The 21,506-nt window shown below is 44.0% G+C and overlaps 1 protein-coding gene across 3 annotated transcripts in view; it reads right to left on the bottom strand.

Annotated features, from left to right (window-relative positions):
- The window catches only part of LOC147708847 (MFS-type transporter SLC18B1-like), a 721,944-nt gene that overhangs the window by 344,429 nt on the left and 356,009 nt on the right, over window positions 1–21,506 (bottom strand). For all 3 annotated transcript variants that reach the window (XM_086927467.1, XM_086927468.1, XM_086927469.1), the window contains exon 10: window positions 3,765–3,860. In XM_086927467.1, coding sequence (XP_086783593.1) covers window positions 3,765–3,860 — 96 coding nt within the window. The remainder of the gene's footprint in view (window positions 1–3,764; window positions 3,861–21,506) is intronic.

Genomic DNA, 21,506 nt, shown 5'->3' with positions numbered 1-21,506 from the left:
GCGGGTGTGCACTGAGTGAGGCACAGGGACAAACTGTCACACTGGTTGCTTAGCAATGTTTCAGTATTATATGGTGAATGCTGTGCAGTATTAGTTGCACGTGATGGCCTGATCAAAAATAGACATTAAAAGGTGCTCAGTCAATTATTAAAAATCCATGCAGGTGTTTCTTAAAGAATCATTGTGCCAAAAATTAGAAGTGCCTTACTTAGTTCAGGCACAACAATAGGTCGACACCTTTCCTCATTCGCATGGTGTGGAGTAGTTTCCTCTGTCGCTTCACCTCGGTGTTGGTCCAGAAGTTGCTGGTGGTGCTCATTGCCAAATTGAAGTAGTGGCACACACCGGTTTGAGTTTCAACATATGTTTTATTATTTTATCCTTAGACTAGGAAGGTAAAGGTCCTTCCTGCCAGCCAGCAGCAGCCAATTTACTAGTTGGAACCTCACTGTGTGATCTCCCTGGAACAGGTGACTAGTGATCCTGCAAGTGAAAATATTTACCACCTGTCACTTCTCAGACTCCTTTCATTCTGTAACTTCATTTCCACAAGCACCCAAGTGGATCCCCTTTTCAAAAAGGCAGTTATCCACAGTTCCTTTATGCCCGCGTTTTCCCATCTGCATTCTCATCTTTATCTAGTTGGCAATCCTAGAAGGACATTTGGAGACACCACACACCTCTCTCTAATGAATATTCGCAGATTTTCCCCTTGCTTCATTCCAGAAAAAAGAAGAGAGGCCTGACTTGAACAGTAAGAAAGCAGCTGATCAGCTCAAAGTAGAAGGTAGCTATTGCATTTTAAACAAGTATTGGCAAAGACAAAAGGTCCAAGTTCGATGCGTTTATTGATTGCAGCATTAGCATATTAGAGCGAGATCCACGATACACAGCCAACAACATTAGAAAGAGAGGGTAACAGCTGTAAAGTAGTCTCATGAATTTCAGTGCAAGTACGCAAGTAGAGGTGGAAGGATACACCTAACTAGCCAGTAGAGTTAGGTGAGAACTCCACTGGGCTGAAGCAAAACGTAATAGTCAAAGATACAAGACGTGTTCACTATGGATCTTTCCCATCACCCAGTACTGTACCAGCCCCATAATCCATGATTTGTAAATCACAGCAGATCCCCTGTGAGGGTCTCCAGGTGCTGCATTATAGGCATGTGGAGATCAAGTGATTCCCCAAAACCACAGGATCTTGCCATCGCTGCTGAGACTCTAACCTGGGTCTCACCAGCTCTGAAGTCGGCAGCTCCGGCCGTTACACCACAACCAATCATCACCAGCTAAGCAGACATGGAATACCTGAAGCGATCTGACACATAAAGCGGGTCACTCGGAGAACTGCACTCTAGTCGAGCATTGCAGGTCCCAATTAGCTACAATCTATGCGTGACACTTTACATCTCACAATGTCACTCAAATATGAGATGCTGGTAACAAAGTCCATCCGAGCAGATCTTCCCGACCACTTCTCTCACCAAACATGCCTGCTCAGGACCATGAACTATAAACAAAATATCACAATGGACAACCCAGTGCAGTAACCATATAAATAAATTATGACCATATGAATTACAATAAAAATACCTGCTTTGATGCTCAAAGCTGCATGGATGCAGAGAAAACCGTGAAATCCACGATTATCACAACTTATATGAACTTATTTTGACTTGTATTTATGTTGGTTGTCTATTTATGTACATATATACCATTGAGCGACCTCCTCTGATGTGTCTGTAAAACTTCTATTTTGTCGTGAATTTTTGTCCTGAATTTTGACCTTCTGTCCTGAATTTTTGTCCTGAATTTGGACCCTTTGTCCTGAATTTTTACACTCACTGTCCTGAATTTGTACCCATGCCAGTTGGCCACCCTACCCCGAGGCCCTGACAGGCCGCAAGACAGAAGGCGGATCAGGAGTGTCTCTTGCAGCCTCTTGGCACTCAAGTGGTGGTGCGTCCACCTCCCACCACACCGCAGGCTCAAGGCGGCTCAGTTTTGGTGGGGCTGCAGCCGCCAAAGTAGTGTTTTAGCCCTCAAACGGCAGCAGACAGATGGCGCCAATGCCCAGCAACTGTCTCCTCTCCAGATCTGGCACAGAGTGTGGAGCCGCCCTCCGCCCTGGCACCCTCACAACCATTGTCCGCAGTGCCCATCAGGGATGGCCAGGAGCAGGAGTCGCTCCGCAACAGGGCCCGGGTGATCAGCACAGCACCCGCCTGTTCCCACTCCACGGCCCGATCCGACCACCGAACGACCGGCCGGATTCGACCGGGAACAGCCGACTCCACACTCCCAGGTGCCGTCACCAGCAGCATCACCTCGTCGGGCGTGACCTCCCCCACAGCCTTCTGCCGAGCAGGCATCCAGGTATCTCAGCAGCTCGTCTTCCGCAAAGCGTGTCTCACCGCCGTATCAGGGCCGATCACCAAGCTGCCACTCTACAGCATCAATCACGGTGTTGCACTCTCTGGAGCCCTCAATATGTTTCGGGTGAGTGTTTCTGGTCTCCACAGTAGCTTATAAATAGGTAGGAGTGGCAGATGCGGCAGGATTATTGAAGGATTATTAGCAGGCTACGGGAGCTTTGCTAAGGCCTGTCTGCCAGATTGGATTGTCGAGCCAAGCCCCCCACCAAAAACAAAAGATTTTGACCTTGTGTAATGCAATTTTGTGCTCATATAAAACACTCTGAAGGTCTTGAGCCAAATAAGTTCTATAGTAACAAAAAACTGTAAAAAAAAAATGTTGACTCTAAGACCTGTCCAAACAGCTTCTTCACTGGTGGGCTTCAGCTTGTTTACATAGAGTAGCAAAACATAACATGTATTTGTAAAGCACACGTTCAATCAATGGGATCTTGGCGCTGAATGACAGATGTTTATTGTTACTCAACATAATGGTACTCATTTTATCAACCTCAGAAGGATAAAAGGCTGGATGGACCCGCCAAGATTTGAACCTGTGACCACGAGGTCGAATACAGGCCCCTACAGTAGATACATTAGTCCACTGGGCCACCAGACCCGTGGTAGGCAGTGCCTGTACATAATCACTCATTTGCCTTAGAACATTCTTAATGGTTGTAGTCGTTTTCATCGTAATTTTGAGTCATGCAGAAAAAAATGTTGCATCTAATCCATGAAGTCTACATTACGTCTATGTTAACAATTCAAGTTCACAATCATTGACCAAACTTATAAAACGCTGGCAGGATGACTTCATTCCTATATACACAAAACAAATCGTCCGTACGTCGTGTAAACAACTACCAAAACTATAATGTTCCATCTTCATGGTTTGTTGCCTATGGGTCTCCCTGGTAACCATTAGGCGTTTGATACTGTCAACTCCTTTAGGGTAGAACAACCTTCCTTCACAATCCTTCACCCCTTGCAGTTAAAGTGACCATTAACATTCATACTGTATATCTCAGACAATTACTTACATTTTACTACAGGTATTTCCATAAAGACCTTTGCTTTTATCACTTGAGCCCTTGACTACAATGTGTTTCAATGTATTTAATACACGCATAAATAAGGCAAAGGACTAGTAGAATAAATAGATATGACGTGGACCAATCAGAACACATCTGTTGCATGTTAGTTTACTTTATCACACTGTTTGAGCGGTCTTTAGTAATCTTTCTACTGCGAAACCCGGCGGAGAAAACACCACGTTAATAAATGAAACACTTTGACAGTGTTCTAAATGTAACGGTTTAACCACAGGAAAGAACATGATTTATTACTTACTATGCACACGAAAGCATTTCGGGGAAGATAGGAATGCCAGACAGCCCAAGAAAAATGCCCAGAATGACCAGTGTTAAGACGAACAGCCAGAGCACACTGTGAAAAAACAAGTGGGAAACATCAGTTAACACATTTGATTGATTTTCTTGAAAAGTAACAGTGATTATTTCTGATCAGATGACGACTTTAGGTACTGGCTAAAACATAAAGAGATTGATAATAACGAAAAAGCTAGGCATGTGACTGATTCGGTCTGCCAATGGGCACTGATGTGCAAGTGCCTGGTCAGACCTTACTATAGGGCTGTGTCACAGAAACAACATGGAATCACATGAAATCACCTACGCTCATCTCAGTCAGGCGTGATGCAAGGGTAGAACAAAATAGCAAGCAAATGTTCTTCTGTGAACATGCTATGTCTAAATTCAACAGTATACTAATCATGTAAAATCGGCAATGATAATCACCGTTCTGCAAACAAGAGATAAGGAACTGTACATAACTCATGCTTGTTTCTGTTGTCTCTGTCCCTTGCAATGAAACACTTTCATCAGGACATACACAATAAATATAACTGGTTTTCTAGGGAGCTCTCAGCCACTCTTATTTGCAATTTTGGGTTCCCTTTTGGCAACCAATAACCGTTCTCTGTGCAGGGCCTTTGATCATTGTGCGCTATCAACCAGAAGGGGGAACAGGTAATTCCTGTCACCGAGGGAACTGACCTAGCAGGTCTATGGCTGAAGAGGGTCTTTCCTCCTCAGGCCCTTTCTCCAAAAGAACCCCTCAGTGAGTTTCACATCAATGGACTTAAAGGTTACCAGAAGACGTGTTTCATTTTGGGTTAACCACACTTCTTCCAAAGATCAGGTTAGGACCGCCTTCTACAGCTACTATGAGACAAATACACCAATCCATGGAGAAGGTGGGTGAGCTGGATCCTGAACGTGTAGGCTTCGCTCTATGAGTCTAGCCCAGAAAACTGGGGCAGGGGCAGTAATCACACGTATACTCCTCTTGTGCTACATCATGTGGTGACATCCCCCGACCAGTGCTTATGGTGATCACCTGGCATGGAGGCAACCTCTGGAAAGGACTGCAATTCAGGACAAATATTCAGGACAAGAGGCCAATTTTACAGACACATCCAAGGAGCGACCATACCCCACTATTGTATAAGTGCATTTATTTTCAAATTTTTTATATTACACTATTTATTCACTATGATCTATATGTGATTGCCTCTAGGTGTCACGTCCAAAGCACTCTGAACATTGAACGCTGCCTGGGCATTTAAGAATGAACACAGGTAAACATGGGTAGTCTAACTTTGATGAAACAAAAGCTCACCCTATCACCACAGATAATATACAAACAGGAGTCAGGAGTATTGTTTAATAAATGGTGAATAATCCCATGTGATCACGGAACACTACATGTCCCATGATTTTTTTTTTTTTTTAAGACCAACGGTCCCAAACTTTATTTAGTTTCACAGATAAGAAGGCAAGTATTCACACAATGTCATAAAAAGGAAGAACTACTACAAACGGTACCCAGCAAGTAGCACATTTTGACATGTCAGTTATACATGAGTGAAAATAAACAGTAGCCAGGGGAGATGCATTAGTCCGTAAGCGGCAGTGCCAGGAAATGTCTCGGGCTGCAGTGCACGTGGCCCGCAGCATTGAAAAAGGACCAAGGTGGTCATGAAATCCAGCAACCAATTGTCTTGGGTCGCGTTCCCCGAGTGGCACATTGGCAGTCAAAGGCAGGATCATATCCCACATAGCCATACGGGTCGCTGGGTTTCAGTCTCCTGTTCCCGGCAGTGTCCAACAGGCATTGTGTGTAAAGTAAACGGGGAGGGGAAATCGAGCATTATCATGAGTACAGTAGAAACAATCTCTTTGCCAACCAAGAGGCATAACTGGGAATTAAAAGAAGAGGGGGACAGAGAAACATTTCAACAACTGTCGGACTAGTGTTTGCGTGTACAGTAGTGTATCAGGGATCCTAGCTGTGTATGGTGCACCCTATGCGGGCCGCGTGGGAGTGGGGGCGGTTGAGGATGTAATGTCGCTGCAACTGCAGAGCGGGGGGGGGAGGGTGGGGGGAGCGACAGGGGACATCTCCCGTTGGGCAAGACCCCGGTTGTCGGGGGAAGGGAAGGGGGGGGGGAGGGGGTGGACGGAGGAGAGGGGGAGCACGCGCCACGCCTGGACAGTAGTCTACTGGGCCCCCACTATTCCGTGTCGGGGTGGTCACGCTATACCGGCCTGGGTGCACGCCCGATGGTACGCGGTTAGGGTAGCGTCCCAGTCTTGGGCGATCGGGTACTTCCGTAAGCCCGCAGTCTCCTCCCTGTGTAGAGACACACTCTCCGCGCAAGCCCAGTTGCCAAGAGAGCGACGCCAGTCTGCAGGGCGCGCCGGGGTGGCACTCTTCCATCGTTTCGTGATGAGACGCTTGGCCGTGATGAGTCCCAAGTCCCAAAAACGCGCCCGTAGCTTGGTCTGTTTGGTCCTCTTGTAGAGTCCCAGCAGGCATGTTTCCCACGTCTTGGGGAGGGTATCGCCTGTGGCCGCCGTCAATGTGTCAGTGACCGCCGACCAGTACAAGGTGAGGTGGGCGCAACTCCAGAGTGTGTGCAGTAGGTCCGAATTCAGGAGGCCACATCTGGGACACGCCGACGATGTGAGTCCGAAGTAGCGATTCAGTTTGTCTGGGGACAAATACGCGCGGTGTATGATGTAATATTGGATGGTCTTAAAGCGCGCGTTGCGAGGAATATTTCTGGCGCCCGCTAACACCGCGGCCCACTGTTTGTCTGTCCAGTCGCTACCCCGGTCGGTCGTCCACTTCTCCCTCGGTCTTTGGGAGGAGAATTGAGTATGGCTGTGCAGTGCTTGTGCTAACCAATGCACTATATGGGAACCATCGCCCATCACATGCAAATACTGGATAAGCAGATGGGTGGACGGCTCGTGGCCCATGTCACCCCATGTCTTCGTGAGCTCACGGAGAAGTCTGGCGTGTGCCAGAAATTGGCCCACTGGTAGACCGGTATCTGCGGCCAAGGTCTCGAAGGGCAACAGCTCTCCGTCGCTATACAAGCCGCCCAGTTCGTCCAGGTCTGCCGCATACATGTCCCATGATGCTGTGGGGACATTTCCTCCATGCTTCCATAGCCTCAGCAGGAAGTGGGAGAGGCAGGACTATAAATCATGCTTTCCCACAGTGTGTTGCAGATAATTTGTTTCTTCAGCATGGATATCAGCAGTGGATAAATCATCTGTGGTGGGGTAAGGGTGCCATTGCACCTTTTTTTGGTTCTTTTTTTGCCTCACTCCTAAGTGAGGGGAATCCTTGGTGGGAGGTTCCATTGCTCTTTCTTTCTATTTTTTTCTATTTTGTATTTCTTGGAAATCCTAAGAGACACAGCAGTGTTTTCAGCGGAAATGAATTAATGTTAAGGATTGATTAATGGGTAGTCTGCCCTTTCAGGTGACCTATGGATTTATTGAAGTTAAATTGAAAGCAATTCAAGTTGCTGTTCATTTCTTTAGTTATGCAAACAATTATTAAAGAAACTCAAGTAGATTTTCTTTTCTTTTATTTATGGAAACAATTCTTAAAGAAAGTCAAGTTGTATTGCATTTATTTCCTTTATGGAAACAATTCTTTGGGGCTCATATGCTGTGTGATAAACAGAGAGGCCAGGATGGAAATGAATTCGAAATACAGTGCAATTTCTGAGGCTGTGCTATGTTTGGAACAGAACAAACAAGTTTTGAGAAATAAACTCAAGTTGTATTTATTTATTTCCTTCATGGAAACAATTCTTTAGGTCTAATGCTGTGTGAATAAACAGAGTTCAGAAGGGTAATGAATTCCAAATAAAGTGTCATGTTTGAGGCTGTGTTTTGTTTGCAATAGTACAAACAAGTTTTAAGAAAGAAAAATACTTTTCCTGGGGTTTACAGATAAAGCTATGGGGAATATAATAGCTTTTTACAACTGTGTAAATCTGATCACTATGAAGTATGTTTAGGAGCTCTTGTAAGAGGAATATCAAGAGCCTTCACCTACAGGAGAATTAATTTGCTTTGTTTATTTTGCTATTACCAATAAACAGGGGGTGCAGTTTAGTTCTCCTCCCCTATGAAGCTTGGCAGGAGCTTTCATAGAGTGGGTAACACTCAATGTGAGTTGTTCACAGAATATTTTACTAAGGAACAACAAAAGAAAGACTTTTATAGTGTTCTAATTCTAGATCTTGTGTTTCTTTTTCCCTTTTCACAGTGCCATCATAATTCATATATCTCATTTATAGCAGACTTCCATGTTCTAGATAGATCTATCTACATACATATTTGTACGACAGACGTCACCGATGACCGATCTATTATTTTACAGGTATTTGAATAGGGAAAAATTATGAATATGTGTGACTCTGAGATAATATTGTTAATGGTGTTATTTGATTCTAGGTCTTCTTCTCTGCTGTTCCCATCCTTTCCTTCCCTAACTTTATCATCTCATTCTGTGCTTTAAGAGAAAGCAGAATTGAGGCGATAGGGAGGTGGACCCTTTTTGTGCAGCGAACCGATCCAGAGGTATCAGCAGGCAGACACTGGGAATGGTACATTCAAGAGACACGTTATGTCCTTGTTCAATAGTAAATTGAGGCTCTTGGGCATTGTGTCAAGGACATCACCCCAAATTTACCCAGACTTTCTTGGAGACAAGCAACATTTTGATAATAAATATTAACAGTTTAAAACAACTGGGTCTACTCACCCTTCACTGGACTTTAAAGAAATGAAGCACAGCAGATTGTGTGGGTGACGGTGTCACACTTAATGACAGGATGTGAAATAGCCAAAAATTGTCTGTAGCCTCACAGCATCAAGAAGGCCCGTCTGCAGCATTATGCAGTGATTGCCAGGCACTGAATATTTATCTCTGAACTGGGAGCTGCGACTACCAGACAAAGAGAATTAAAAAGCAACATGAAGTATGTATGTATGTATGTATGTATGTATGTATGTGTGTGTGTTCTTATATAGCGCTCAACTTACCCTTGGGCATCTCAGCGCTTGCATTGGGAACCCGTCCTGGCTTTTCCCTGTGAGATAACCCGTACTGGGCATCCCCAAGGTGAAAGCCAGGCATCCCGCCGCGGGTGTCCGTTGTGGAGATTAAGAAAGCTTGTTGCCTAGAGATGCATAGTGTGAACTCGTGCTTAGAGTGGGCACCGAAGCGAGAATTATCGAGTCCGTGGACAATTGGGCTCCGGACCCTGCCGCGCCGGGAATCGAACCCTGGTCCCGGGTCTGACCTCTGCTTCAGGGTATGCCTCCTCTAACCAGTGAGCCACACTTCTCCAAGTCAAGATCAGATGCAAATCCACAGCAACTAATCCAAAATGCTGTTGTTAGGAACCAGATAAAAAAAAAAGGGGAAACCATTCCTAAAATCAGGCAAATTGGGTCCTTTACGAGTAGTGGAAAGTATTGCGTACCAAGAGAGGAGCCTCGGCAGAGAGGCCAGAAAGAGTAGAGGCACTGTCAAGTGATTGAACAAGCAGCCCCCATCCACCCCTGAAAAGTGTGCTGGGGCAATGTTCCACAAGTGATGCGTGTGTAGGATGAGCAGGAGCCAGACTCCTTGGAAGGTTGTACCCAGTGCAATTGCCCACACTGCCCATGTCTTAAAATGCCTTGACAGTCGAGCCAAGCTGAACTACTGATCTGGCCAATCACCAAGTGCCAAAGAACATGCAGAAATTCAAAATATTTGGAACGTAAATTACACAGCTAACAAAACGTAAGAACATGATAAAGATTTTAAAATGTAGGAAGTGCTTCTTTAAACATATAGGAGTTTTTCAATTTAGTACATTAGATCACAACACTGCCGCAACATGAATTTGAATTGTACATTTCTTAAAATGAACTGGAAAACATTTATTAATCCTCCCTCCTTACAACACCATGAGTGAACAAAGGGAACCAATTGTCTGGTGTCCCGTATATCATGGGCAATATTATTCTTATGGGCGGTGGAGCAATACAATCTACAAAAGCATATGAAAGTGAGATTTTGTACACGATCAATCTTGAACTCAATTACTTGAAAGTGCTCCCAAAGTTCACTATCATGTAAAGTAGATACATGAAGTTAATTGATTTGACATAGATCATCCAATTTAAACATGTGGGGAATCCGGGATTTGAACCCAGGTTTCCTAGTCACATGAAGTACCATTAAGCCACTAACTAGATGAATTTATTTTTCTCAATCCCCTTTAAGACCAGAGGACAGTATCTTTGCACAATTCTGTCAGATGGGTAGCAGGCTGTCCTAAATAAACAGAGACAAATCACAGGTTACTCTGACACTGTAAGGAAACAGGCTTTTTGCAGACCCACCCCCAACTTTTTGCCCCATTTGGATCGCTTGCTGCAGTTTTTCGACTCTGAGAGTGCACTGAGGCTTGCTATCCAGACCTCAGTGCCACTGTTCTAACCCATAACAAATTGTATGTGGAATTGGCTAACCACAACTGGAGGAGACTGACTTATTTAAAAGTCACTAGTATATGGTACCCCTGCTATGTAAGGCAGAGTGCCTATCCAGGGCTGCACCACTGATTGTGCCACCCTGTGTGTGACAAAGTACAAAATGGCTCCCAGCCTGCCACTGCAGACTGGAAGAGCAGTTTTAGCACTGCTAGTTCGACTTTGCAGTTCAAACCAATGGCTAAGTCACCATTTCCCTTAACCAAATATTTAATTCTCCCCTAAGGAAGACTCATTGAGCCGTGAGGCAGGGAGCTGTATATTATTAGGTGGGACATGTATTTTTATTTTATATATGTCCTAACAGCAAAACTTCCAAATTGTTGTTTTTGCTTTGGAGGGTGTTAGTAACTCCATTGCTAACACAGAGTTACCAGCTGACCACTAAGCCTAACTTCTGAATAGGACTCCTAAAAAGGGTACTTCAAGGTACCAAATAAAGTGTGCCATTAAACCCGACTTGATGCCCAGCTGAATTTAATGTCTTTTGCAGAAATGCAACTTCTAGAAAGTTGCCACTCTATGACCCAGTTTGTACAGTGGTCTAACATAGCCACTGGCCATCAGGCAGCTTTCTGCCCTCCTGGGAGTCGTGTGAACAGCTTCTACACGTAGGAACAAAAGCAGCCTGCTAAAAGGGAGGCGTTACCTCCCCTTCGCAGCAAGCCACTAAAGGTGTTACCCAAAAAGGCTATCTTCAAATGATAAGCTGCCTTTGCTGGGCAAACCGCAATCAAACTCCTGTGGGGCTGCCCTTTATTAAGGCAGACAGGCTGGCGGTGGAATCAGAGAGTAGAGACCAAGGGCCGAACTGGTTTTCCCATGGGCATGTAGCTCACAGGTAGCAAAACCTTTAGGGTTGCCTAACATCCAAGGGAGCGTTCAGGCATCTTGAGAGTGAGCACAATGGTGTCCTCTGAGATTGGTAGATGCCATTCTTAGCTGAAAAGTTGTCACAGCGGTAGGGGACCTGGTAGTCTTGCAAATATTTGATAACAGTGCAAGCGTCAGCCAATTGTTGTGGCCACACATATAGGAATCTGGAGTAAGATTATACAGCAAGTAGAATTAATTTAAATGCAACATCCTAACTTGGAGGACCACAATGATCTAGGTACAAGCAGTGTAGCAGTTTGTTTGAAACTAAGAGGTTGTCTGCGGTGGGCGTGCAATGGTGGAGCATTCTATTTGTTCGGAAGTGTTACAACTAAGGACATACTGTTTTGCCTGCTTGCACAGACCAGCAATGCTTTTGTAGTAAAGAAATTGTGGCCGCCACACCAGCATGGGCTGACATTATACCCTCATGGCCAGCTTTGATTATTCTAGCCTGGGGTCTTGATTGGGAATTACACAATCACCCACCATAGGGATGGTAGCAAAAGGAATATTTTGGGCACTTAAGTGGTAGCATTATTTTGCTGGTTATTGTTTACGTAAAGGGGTGCATTAGCTGGAAACATTGATTGCAGCCATGATAGCTTAATCTACCCTCATAGGAGCACAAGTAATCGCAGGACTGTAGCAGTCTTGACTACAGATTTGGCTGCTTCATCAGTCAACAAATTCCCTACAACGTGTTTTCTAACACGCTGATGCCTCAATGTGTGTATCACCTGAGCCTGTGGAAAACTGTCTTCAAGTTGTGCCAACTTTTCTCAAAGGAGCTTGTGCCTGATGGTATTTCCCTTTGAGTCTCTGAATCCATTAAGGAGCCAAAATGCACGTTTTCATTAAAAGACTCTACACAGTAATACAAATAACACACTATTAGTGTGGGAAATTCAGGATCCATATTCTTTAGTGACAGAATCAATGCTTTTAGTTCAGCCAGTTGTACCGTGCAGTCCCCTAGGGACTGTGTAAAAGCTTCTTGAAGATGGAATTTTCCAGCCGTCATGACACCGTGTTCGGTGGCACAAGCCACTGAGTATTGGTGTTTAATGTCTATACCAGGCTGGGCTGAAACATCAGTATATATGATTTGTTTATACTAATCAAGAGGCAATATGTTACAGGGCATGTTGTATTCATATTCACATTTGAGAAATTCTTGACTTTGCAAAGTAGTGTCAAAGACATAGTTTGCATCAGTAGCCATCAGGGAAGTGGCCCATTGTATTCATCTAGGATGAAAGGCTTTTGCGTTAGGAAAGCTGGGCTTTGTAACAGCCTTTAAGGTTGGGACAGGAGTAATGACAGTTAGGTGTTTCCCTTGAGCCAGTGGCCTTTCCTTAATGACAGGAACCGTCTGATTTACAGCACAAGGAAGACCATAAGGAGTTGGAGACGGTTTATCTAACTCACAGCCAGTAAGCCTATTTTTACTGGTCACACACAAATTATAACAATCATAATAATTTTTTTTGCAGATTTTATTGATTTTACCTCTATGGTATAACATGGGGAAGAAGGCAGCCTTGAGCTCCATGCAACTAGGTACTCCCCTCCTACATCAATGATGAAATGCGACAGAGGGCGGTGAGTGCGATTAGTAATTAAATAGACATCACTGAGTGAAGGCTCTCCCTTGGTTTATCAAATCTGGCCCTACCCCTCGCCGCATCCCATGTTTCTGTGGACTTGGGTAGTTTTTATGAAACAAGGCCTTCATATCTCTCTGCTAGTCCCATGCCAGCCACCAAATGCTCAAAACGGCTGACAAAGGTTACCCAAAGGGAATCATCCAGGCAGACAGAAGCTCCAACCCTAGACCCTGTTCAAACTTCTCAAACTGTAGCTTCTATCTGTGAACAGCCCAATTCATTGGTAGAGAAAGCTAGGACCCATATAATAGTCCCTCAGTCGCCGGACGAGGTACAGTTATTGGAGGATTGCTTTGCAATATTCAAAGACCTATTACAAGCAGTAGTATCACTGATCATCTCACGACTTGATGCCTTGAAACATTCACTCCTGCGATTAATCAGTCAGAGGACAGAGCACGCCTAAACCCCGCTGCAGCTTTAGTATCATTGCCGGCTTCAGTCACGGACCAAGGTTGGGCTGAAAGCATCCAAGGACTATCTGCTCCATCACAGGGTGATTCCACAACATTGTTGCAATTACAAAGCCACTCCACGTTGATTCCACCTCTAATGGGCAATGATTCTACCCTAAATGAAATAAGATACATTCAAAGGGATCCCCTGGAGACTTGTGCAAGACAAAGAACAGAGCTAATGGGGGGCTCAGCTCAAATTATTAAGCAGCCAGTAATCACCCTGCCCCCAGCATCTTGCCCCTATACTCTGGTACCATCAGGAGTCCCTCCATTGTGGAAGGACCAACTCAAGACACAAAATTACCTCTTGAATAAATCTCTGTATTGGGTAACAAGACACAGGAACTTTCCCCACAAGTTGAGAAGCAACATTTTGCTAACAGAGGTGTGGGTTGGATTGGCCCTGGACCTAAGGGCAGACTAAGTGACTGTGCAATAATTAATTTCAAATCACCCCGCCCCCCCCCCCACCCCCCAGTTAAGCAACTCCTTTTACGGAAAGAAGTTAGTCACCCGGTTGTTAGCAACATTCTACCACTCCCCCTGGGTTATCTCTGCAAACCAGGCTTGTTTATACGAAGCCCTCTAATTGTCCAACTGCTCCTTCTATCATATTGCCGTCTTCATCCTTTACTACAATAAAGAGGTTAACCTGCGGTCACCGGACATACTTAGAATTAGTCTTACATTGTGTGGTACTATTCCTTGTCATGTCTATAATATATACTGCAGGTGGCCAGGGGTGGCAGACCAGAGTCGGATGTGATCAGATTGCTAATTGCACATTTAGATTCCATCCCAAATGAGATAATGAAAATTGTAGCAGGTGATCAACTGTCAGTTTGAGCCCTTGGATGCTCACTTTAGACTTCATTCTACAGAGGAAGACTTGGCCTGGCCTATACCCTAATTGTCAATTTTACCAGCAGTCAAATGGTCCCCCTTGGCAGTCCAACTAAACGCGTTCGTGCTAAACAAGGGCCTTAGGGCTTGTAATGGTAGTTCTACCTCATATAGAGGGAACCCATACATTTACCCATCCGGGGGGGTCGATTCTTTTGTATTACATCCTATTGGATGCGAGTCTCTGGGCTGCTGTATTAGACATGACAGTGATCCCTCGCATTGATAGTGACCACAATTCCGTATCATTAGAGCTGAAGATGACAATACCAACAGCATGTACTAACCCAAATGGCCCTCTTGTCATCTAGCAGGTGGAAGGTGCGCTGGAGTACTATTCTAACATCAGAAGAAAATATTGACAATATTTACTGATGTGTTGCTGGGGGAATTGGCGATCTTCTGATATTCTTAGACCAGTTCAGCTTGAGTACTATTCTAACATCAGAAGAAAATATTGACAATATTTACTGATGTGTTGCTGGGGGAATTGGCGATCTTCTGATATTCTTAGACCAGTTCAGCTTGAGTCTGGAAAATGGGCAAGTCTTACAGATTCATATTAACATTGTTTGGAAAATGATGTGAATTGTTCCATGTAGAACCCGGCCACTCCAGCAGAAGGCTCAAATCCCCAACATGGTACAACCAGCAGTGTAACCTTGCAAAAATAGCACTGACAATGGCCATAAAAGAGCAGGACCGCTCTATGAAGGGAGGCTCGATTAAACTATAAAGGCTGCATAACAGAGGCCAAGAGAGAATGGGAATGGATGAAGTGGACCAATCTGTTGGCTGCGGCAAGAAGAAGGGATTCACACTCCTTTTGGAGCATAATTGCTACTCGATCAGTGGATGGTAAGCCCCAGTCAAAAATGTATATTCCCATGGTAACCTGGGTTGCACATTTTACAAGCTTGTATTCCACTCATGATTCTAACTCGCCAACAGCTGCTGAATCCCTTATCCCTAAAGAACAAAACAAATGCCAATACTGAGCTACACTTACCACAACTTTCTAACTAGATCTTATGGATAAAACATAAAGATCAGCTTTTTGAATTGCACCAATAAATGGTTCATTGCACTTCTTTGCATTCAAATAATTTTTACAAAGAGTCGTTTTTTTATATAATTTCATCAAAACACTACAAACGGACTATATACAGTAAGAACAATTCATTCAAACCTTTCCACTCTGTACATACCGACACAACACACCTTTCATAAATTTGGGCTAGGCAAAAATCATCACACACACTCACACACCATTCTTCCAGAAAACCCAGTCGTGGACAGACTCACTGTTGCATGACCCTCAACATGGGCAGCAACAGTCCAATGTCAACAAAAAATGCTAAATATAATAAATTCCCTTGATTGTATATTTTACATCATCATCATAATCTCAATAGTTTTAAACTAATCACAAATTAGGGCATATTGAAATTCAGATTTCGAATATTTCATCATAAAAGACAACATTTTAAAATAAATAATCACCATTTTCTAAAACACTTCATAATGGTTTAAAAACATTTGGACTGTGCATTTTATACATACAATACAATTTGATTACACAAAAATATACAGAGATACTAAAATACGAAAGTGCAAAGAAGGTGCACCTAGCAGCAGATTAGTTAAATATGAGAAAAGCTTTCCTCGGATTCAATTAACTTTGGACAAGTCCGATAAATACCAAATTCAACCTTTAGCATCACGGTTTAGCTCTAATAATCCACAACCAGCCCAAGAATTTTGCTACTGCGATTACCACGGGTTTCCTTGTATCTGTCCTCATAATCCTTAAGGCCTCTAGCCCCACCCGCGTACCCAGGTTTTTACACATAGGTTTGAGCCATTTATTTCGAGGGGCTAGATAGGCAGGACATACAAAGAAAATGTGGCCAATTGTCTCCCTCTGTTCCGCACACCAAGGACAGAACTCGTCCACTTGCCCATTCCAATTTTTTGTAAATGATCTTATTGGGAGAGAGCAAATCCTAAACTGGTGATATATCTTCCTATCACTACTCTTGGTGATGGTATCCCAGTATTCTTCTAAGGATGGATCTAGTTTATGTTCCAAAAACTTGCTGAACAGAGAAGAGGTATTAATCTGGTCTATGTATTGCTGGCGGACTGTGAGCCAATATATTTCCTTATAAGCTTTTTTAGATGGGAACGGAGTATTTGCCGGATCGGTCCAGAAATTGCTCAGACCCATGTTTTCTAATAATAATCTTACTCTTTTAAACCATGGAATGTTACCTGAGCCCACCACTGATCTGACATCCAGGATTTCTTTGGTAAAAAGTGCCAGTTCAGGGGTTGTCCAAATTCTCCTCCATAAAGCCACAGGCTTAAAGCGTGCCACGTCATCAATTGCGTAACACCCTAAATCCAATAAAAGGGGCTTTATGGGACTCGAGCTAGGGAGCCTACTAGAGTCCTAAAAAAAATATTTTGAAGTCTAACTAACTTGGAAAGGTCTGCAAAACTCCATAAGTCCGCTCCGTACAGGATTGCTGAACTTATTTTGGCGTTATAAATTTTTAAGGCAGGGCCTATCCTTTTTGTTAATGAGGACCTCTGTTCTTTAATTAGGCATCCCGTTAACTGTGCAAATTTAAGAGAAAGGGTATCCACCTGAGGCTTCCATCTGAGCCTACTCTCCAGGACAATCCCTAAGTATGTCATAACATTTACCTGTTCTAGGGTTGATCCATTCATAGTAACATACCCATTCACTGATCTATTTTTTGTTAAAACCATGAATTTAGTTTTTGTTATATTAACCTGTAGGTTATTGTCTTTGCAAAATTCCTCAAATTTGTTTAATGCTACCTGCAAGCCCTTCTCAGTTTTTGACAGGATTGGGGTGTCGTCTGCAAACATAAGTAACAGAAACTTCACGCCACCCAAAGTGGAAGCATCAGTTGGACAAGCTTCAAAGTACTGCACGACCCTGTTAATGAACAACAAAAACAGGGTCGGCGCTAGTACACACCCTTGACGTACCCCCCGGGACATGGGGAATCTCTCCGTAACCTGCCCTTGTTTACACCATCGAACCTGTGCAAAAGTTGCTTCATACAACTTAATCACCAAAGCTCCTGTGGCATCCCCATATTTCTTAGGGCTCCCCACAACTTGACTCTGGGGACTAAATCAAAAGCAGACTTAAGGTCTACAAAAGCGGCAAAAATAGTGCCACCACCTAGCCAAACAACCCTTCAATAAATTAAAGTAAATCTAAAAACCTGCTTGATCGTGCTAATACAAGATCTAAAACCAGCTTGAAGGGAAGACAGCACTTCCTCTAGTTCCATCCAGAACTGGATTCTTGCCAGCACCATCTTTGCAATAATTTTCTGGACGGCATCTATCAAACTTACTGGACAGTAGTTCCCTGGTATTGAGCGATCTCCCTTTTTAAATATAGGCAGTATCTCAGCCCCGTACCAAGAATCCGGAATACATGCCCCCCTCACAATTGCATTAGCAAGAAAAGAGATATAAGGCACCCAGTTTGTTTGATCGGCCGTAATACAGTCCATTCCCGGGGCTTCACCACCTTGCACCTTTCTCAATGCTTCCTCTACATCTTTCTCTATAAATAATAAAGTTTGGGGAGATGACATCGGCAAGGGAGATATATCACCAAAAGTAGGGTCGCTCTCCTGTTCCAGTCCCCTAACCTGAGACTGGTAATGCTCTATCCAATCATGAGGTGGCACATGGTTTTCTAGAACTTCAAAGTGCGCAGAATTTCCCCATTTCACAATATGCCGAAACTTAGTCTGGTTTTTCAACCTGCTAGCCTCAAAAAGATCTTGCCAGTGCTGGTCGTCCCAGTCTTTTTTGGCCTTGCTTTGGGTTTTACGATAATTTAGCCTGGCCGTCCTAATATCTACGATATTACGGGACCTAATTGCTGACACCAGTGAGACATGGGCTACAGGGCACGGTTTCTTATACCACGATTTCCCAGACTTTTGTGTTGGACATTTTGTAACTTTACATGTTTTAGAAAAATGGGATTTCAATTCCATAAAAAGCTGTTCATGGAATGCTGTTGTCTTCCCAATTATATCTTCCTGTGTGGGGAGTGATCTCAGGGCACCCAAAGTACATGATATCTCCTGGGTGATCTTTACTAGTGTCATGGGGTCACTAATGACCTTGGCCCACAGTACCCTGCGCCTATCATTTGTAAGCAGGGCATCCGCAGTGGCTATCTCAGTTTGTTTATAGTTCTTGGTCCCCCCATCTAGTTTAAGACTCAATGCAAGCGGATTATGGTCGCTCTCCGGTCGATCAAGTATTGTCATATCATCAAGTATAGACCAATGGTCTATCCTTAATAAAATATAATCAATTCGACTTGAACAAATACCATTGTCGAAGGTAGTCCTACCAATCCTGTCGGAAGTGGAACGTCCATTTACTGCTCTCAAGCCTCGCTCCAGGCAGAAGCCCATCCACTGTAGGGCTGCTTCTGTCCACTTATTTATAGGTTTCAAATCAAGGTGGGGAATGTTCCATAGAGCATCTTCCTCGGCCAAGAGAGACTCGCCTTCATGGTTTAGGGGTTCAAACGAACAGTTAAGGTCCCCTGCTACGATCACATGGCAGTCCAACCCCACAGAATTGTAAAAAGAGTCAAACTCCAGGAAGGTTGCCGAACCCCTCCCTCCAGGTTGACCTCTCACATACACATTAATAATACGCAAATCTAATTGGTTGGGCCGTTTCAGTTTAATAACAAGAATATCAGGGCTTTCTACCAGTACTTCGAGTGGTCTATAGTTAAGTGATTGTCTAACCCAAATGGATAGTCCTCCAGAGGGTCTACCTTTTTTAGCTCTTACCACCGGTTTGTGAAAATTTAAATACCCAGGGCGGTGGATGGAGTCCACAGCCCAAGTCTCTTGGAAAATCAGGATATCATGATCTTCCACTAGTTCCGACCATTCTGCTATTGAAGTTTTACTTTGTAAGCCTGCAATATTCCAGGAGATTATTTTTAATATCATATATTTTAATGTCATCGTGGGATTAACCTTTTTATGGATATTAACCGGGGTCGAGGTCATGTTTGGCATCCTTCCTCCACTTGATGCTCCATAACCCGAAAACACAGGAACCCTCCTTTCTGGTGTTCGCTCATCCAATCGGACTCCCGCTACATCCACCAAACCGGTTTCCCCTAGAGATAATGGGGGTCCGGATGGCAAACTTAGACCCATGCCCTCCATAAGGGAATCTCTATCAGGAGTCATCAATACTGCATCAGTTTCCTGCACTCTACTTTTTATTCCTCCCGACATTTTATTACACAGGTGCAGGACCTCTATAGACCCTTTAGTATGAATCTTAAGTCAGTCTACCCCTTCCAGCCCCGCAAGTATTTCATAGCGATTGGTCAGGGAGGGGTAGAACTCAGTTCTATCTTCAAGATTCTGTCTATATGGTCTCTTTTCTTGACTATAGTCGGGGTAGCTTACTTGGGAGGGGGATACTCGCGAATAAAAATAATTTAAGCCTATTGATTGAATTTTCCCCACCCCTCCTATCCCTGCTTCATAGCAAATAAACCTGACCACCCTAGGATCTCTAAAATTTACAATTATGCAATCTCTCGCTATACCTTTCGGTCTACAACCCACCCAACTCACCCTCCTTACGTGTACAATTTCTGCATTTGTGTAGGCTGGGAGTGACCTCTTTCTGTTGAGCCAGTGTATAACCTTATTTTTCAGCTCTCTATGAGATTCCACCTTGTCTTCATTAATCCCCGAGACTCCGGCCAAAATTACCGTATACGGGACGGATTCAGGAGGTAGGTTGATACGGGGGAGATGCTTTTTCCCACCCTCTTTACCTTGGGCATTAATCCCTTTTGACATCGTCTCATCTGCCCGTTCTCTGATTACTCAGTGGTTACCTTCCTCCCTACCCGACACTATATCACCCACCCTAATAGGATATGAAGGATTGCTCAGTTCAGTGGGACGCTCAGAACTGAGTACAGTTTTCCTATTTTTATCGCTACCAACAATGCTAACTACGTTTGGGGGGCAGTCCTTAGCATTGATCATTGGACCGGGATCCTGGTTTTGGTGAATTGTGGAACTGGGTCCCTGGAAACTCTCCACGGCCTTTTCAAGCATGCTAGAAATCGCTGTGACAACTTTTTCTAGTTTTCCCAAATTCACGTTTATTAACTTTATTCTCTCCAAAAGTGGTAACAAAGATTTCAATAGTTGTTCAATTTCATCAAAAAGACTATCATTTGGTCGTTTAGCAACTAGTTGAACGGACGGTTGATCAGACTTTTGGGAACTTATATCCACAGTGGAGTTAGGGAGGTACTCATTACTAGTTAAGGAGGGAGTCTGTCTAGAGGTTTGGTTATTTTCGCTGTTCTTCCCTTTTGGGGGAATCCTCCTCACTTTCTTTTCCCCAATGTTTGCTGGGCCTTAATTCCTTTACTCGCTTTTGGCTCAGCGATCTGATTTGTGTTTATACTGGGAAGACTAGGTGAAAATAGCACTGTTGTATTTCCCCGCCTGTTATCTATAGAAGGAAAATTCTCTATAGATTTATTCAGAGGAGTGGAAGCAACAGATCCCTCAGAGCCTACCGATATTAAACTTGTTCTGGGATTCACATCACCCATGGCCTGCTTAGCTAAATGCTGCTCCGGTATAACCGCAGACCAAATATGGGGTCTAGAGATAGGCGTCTCTAGGTTAAGGCAATCTCGTGTTCCAATACAACTGCCGCCCTAGTAATAAACTGGTCGAGCGTACCAGTCTCTGACCCCCCAATAGTACTGGGCATAGCCTTTCTTCCTTTCCCGGAGCGAAGCGTCATTTGGCCAAAGTGCTCAAAAAATTAAGATAATGATAAAAACAAGCAGGTATAAAAAGTATTAACCATGTAAATATTAAATATTAAATAATAAGCCAGATCTAATTTTAAACATGTGATTGCCCTAAAATCAGTAATTTATAAAAAATATTAAACCATTAAAAGCATCAAGTCTCGGGGGAGGAGCTTCGCGGGCAACCAAGATGGCCGCGTAAGCTCGGAGCTCCGTGGACCGTCCGACCCACCGCAAATATCCTGCTCGAAATCCTGATCCACGTTGGTGGAACCTTATTGCTGGTGGTCTGCTGAGGCGGGGACTGCCCTCGGCTTCCAAATCGGTGGTTCCTGTGCAGAGTTACGTCGAGC

Source organism: Lissotriton vulgaris, chromosome 6, assembly GCF_964263255.1.
Source record: "Lissotriton vulgaris chromosome 6, aLisVul1.2, whole genome shotgun sequence".
Lineage (NCBI taxonomy): Eukaryota > Metazoa > Chordata > Amphibia > Caudata > Salamandridae > Lissotriton > Lissotriton vulgaris.
The sequence above is the reverse complement of the archived record's forward strand: the minus strand, read 5'-3'. Positions and strand labels throughout refer to the sequence as shown.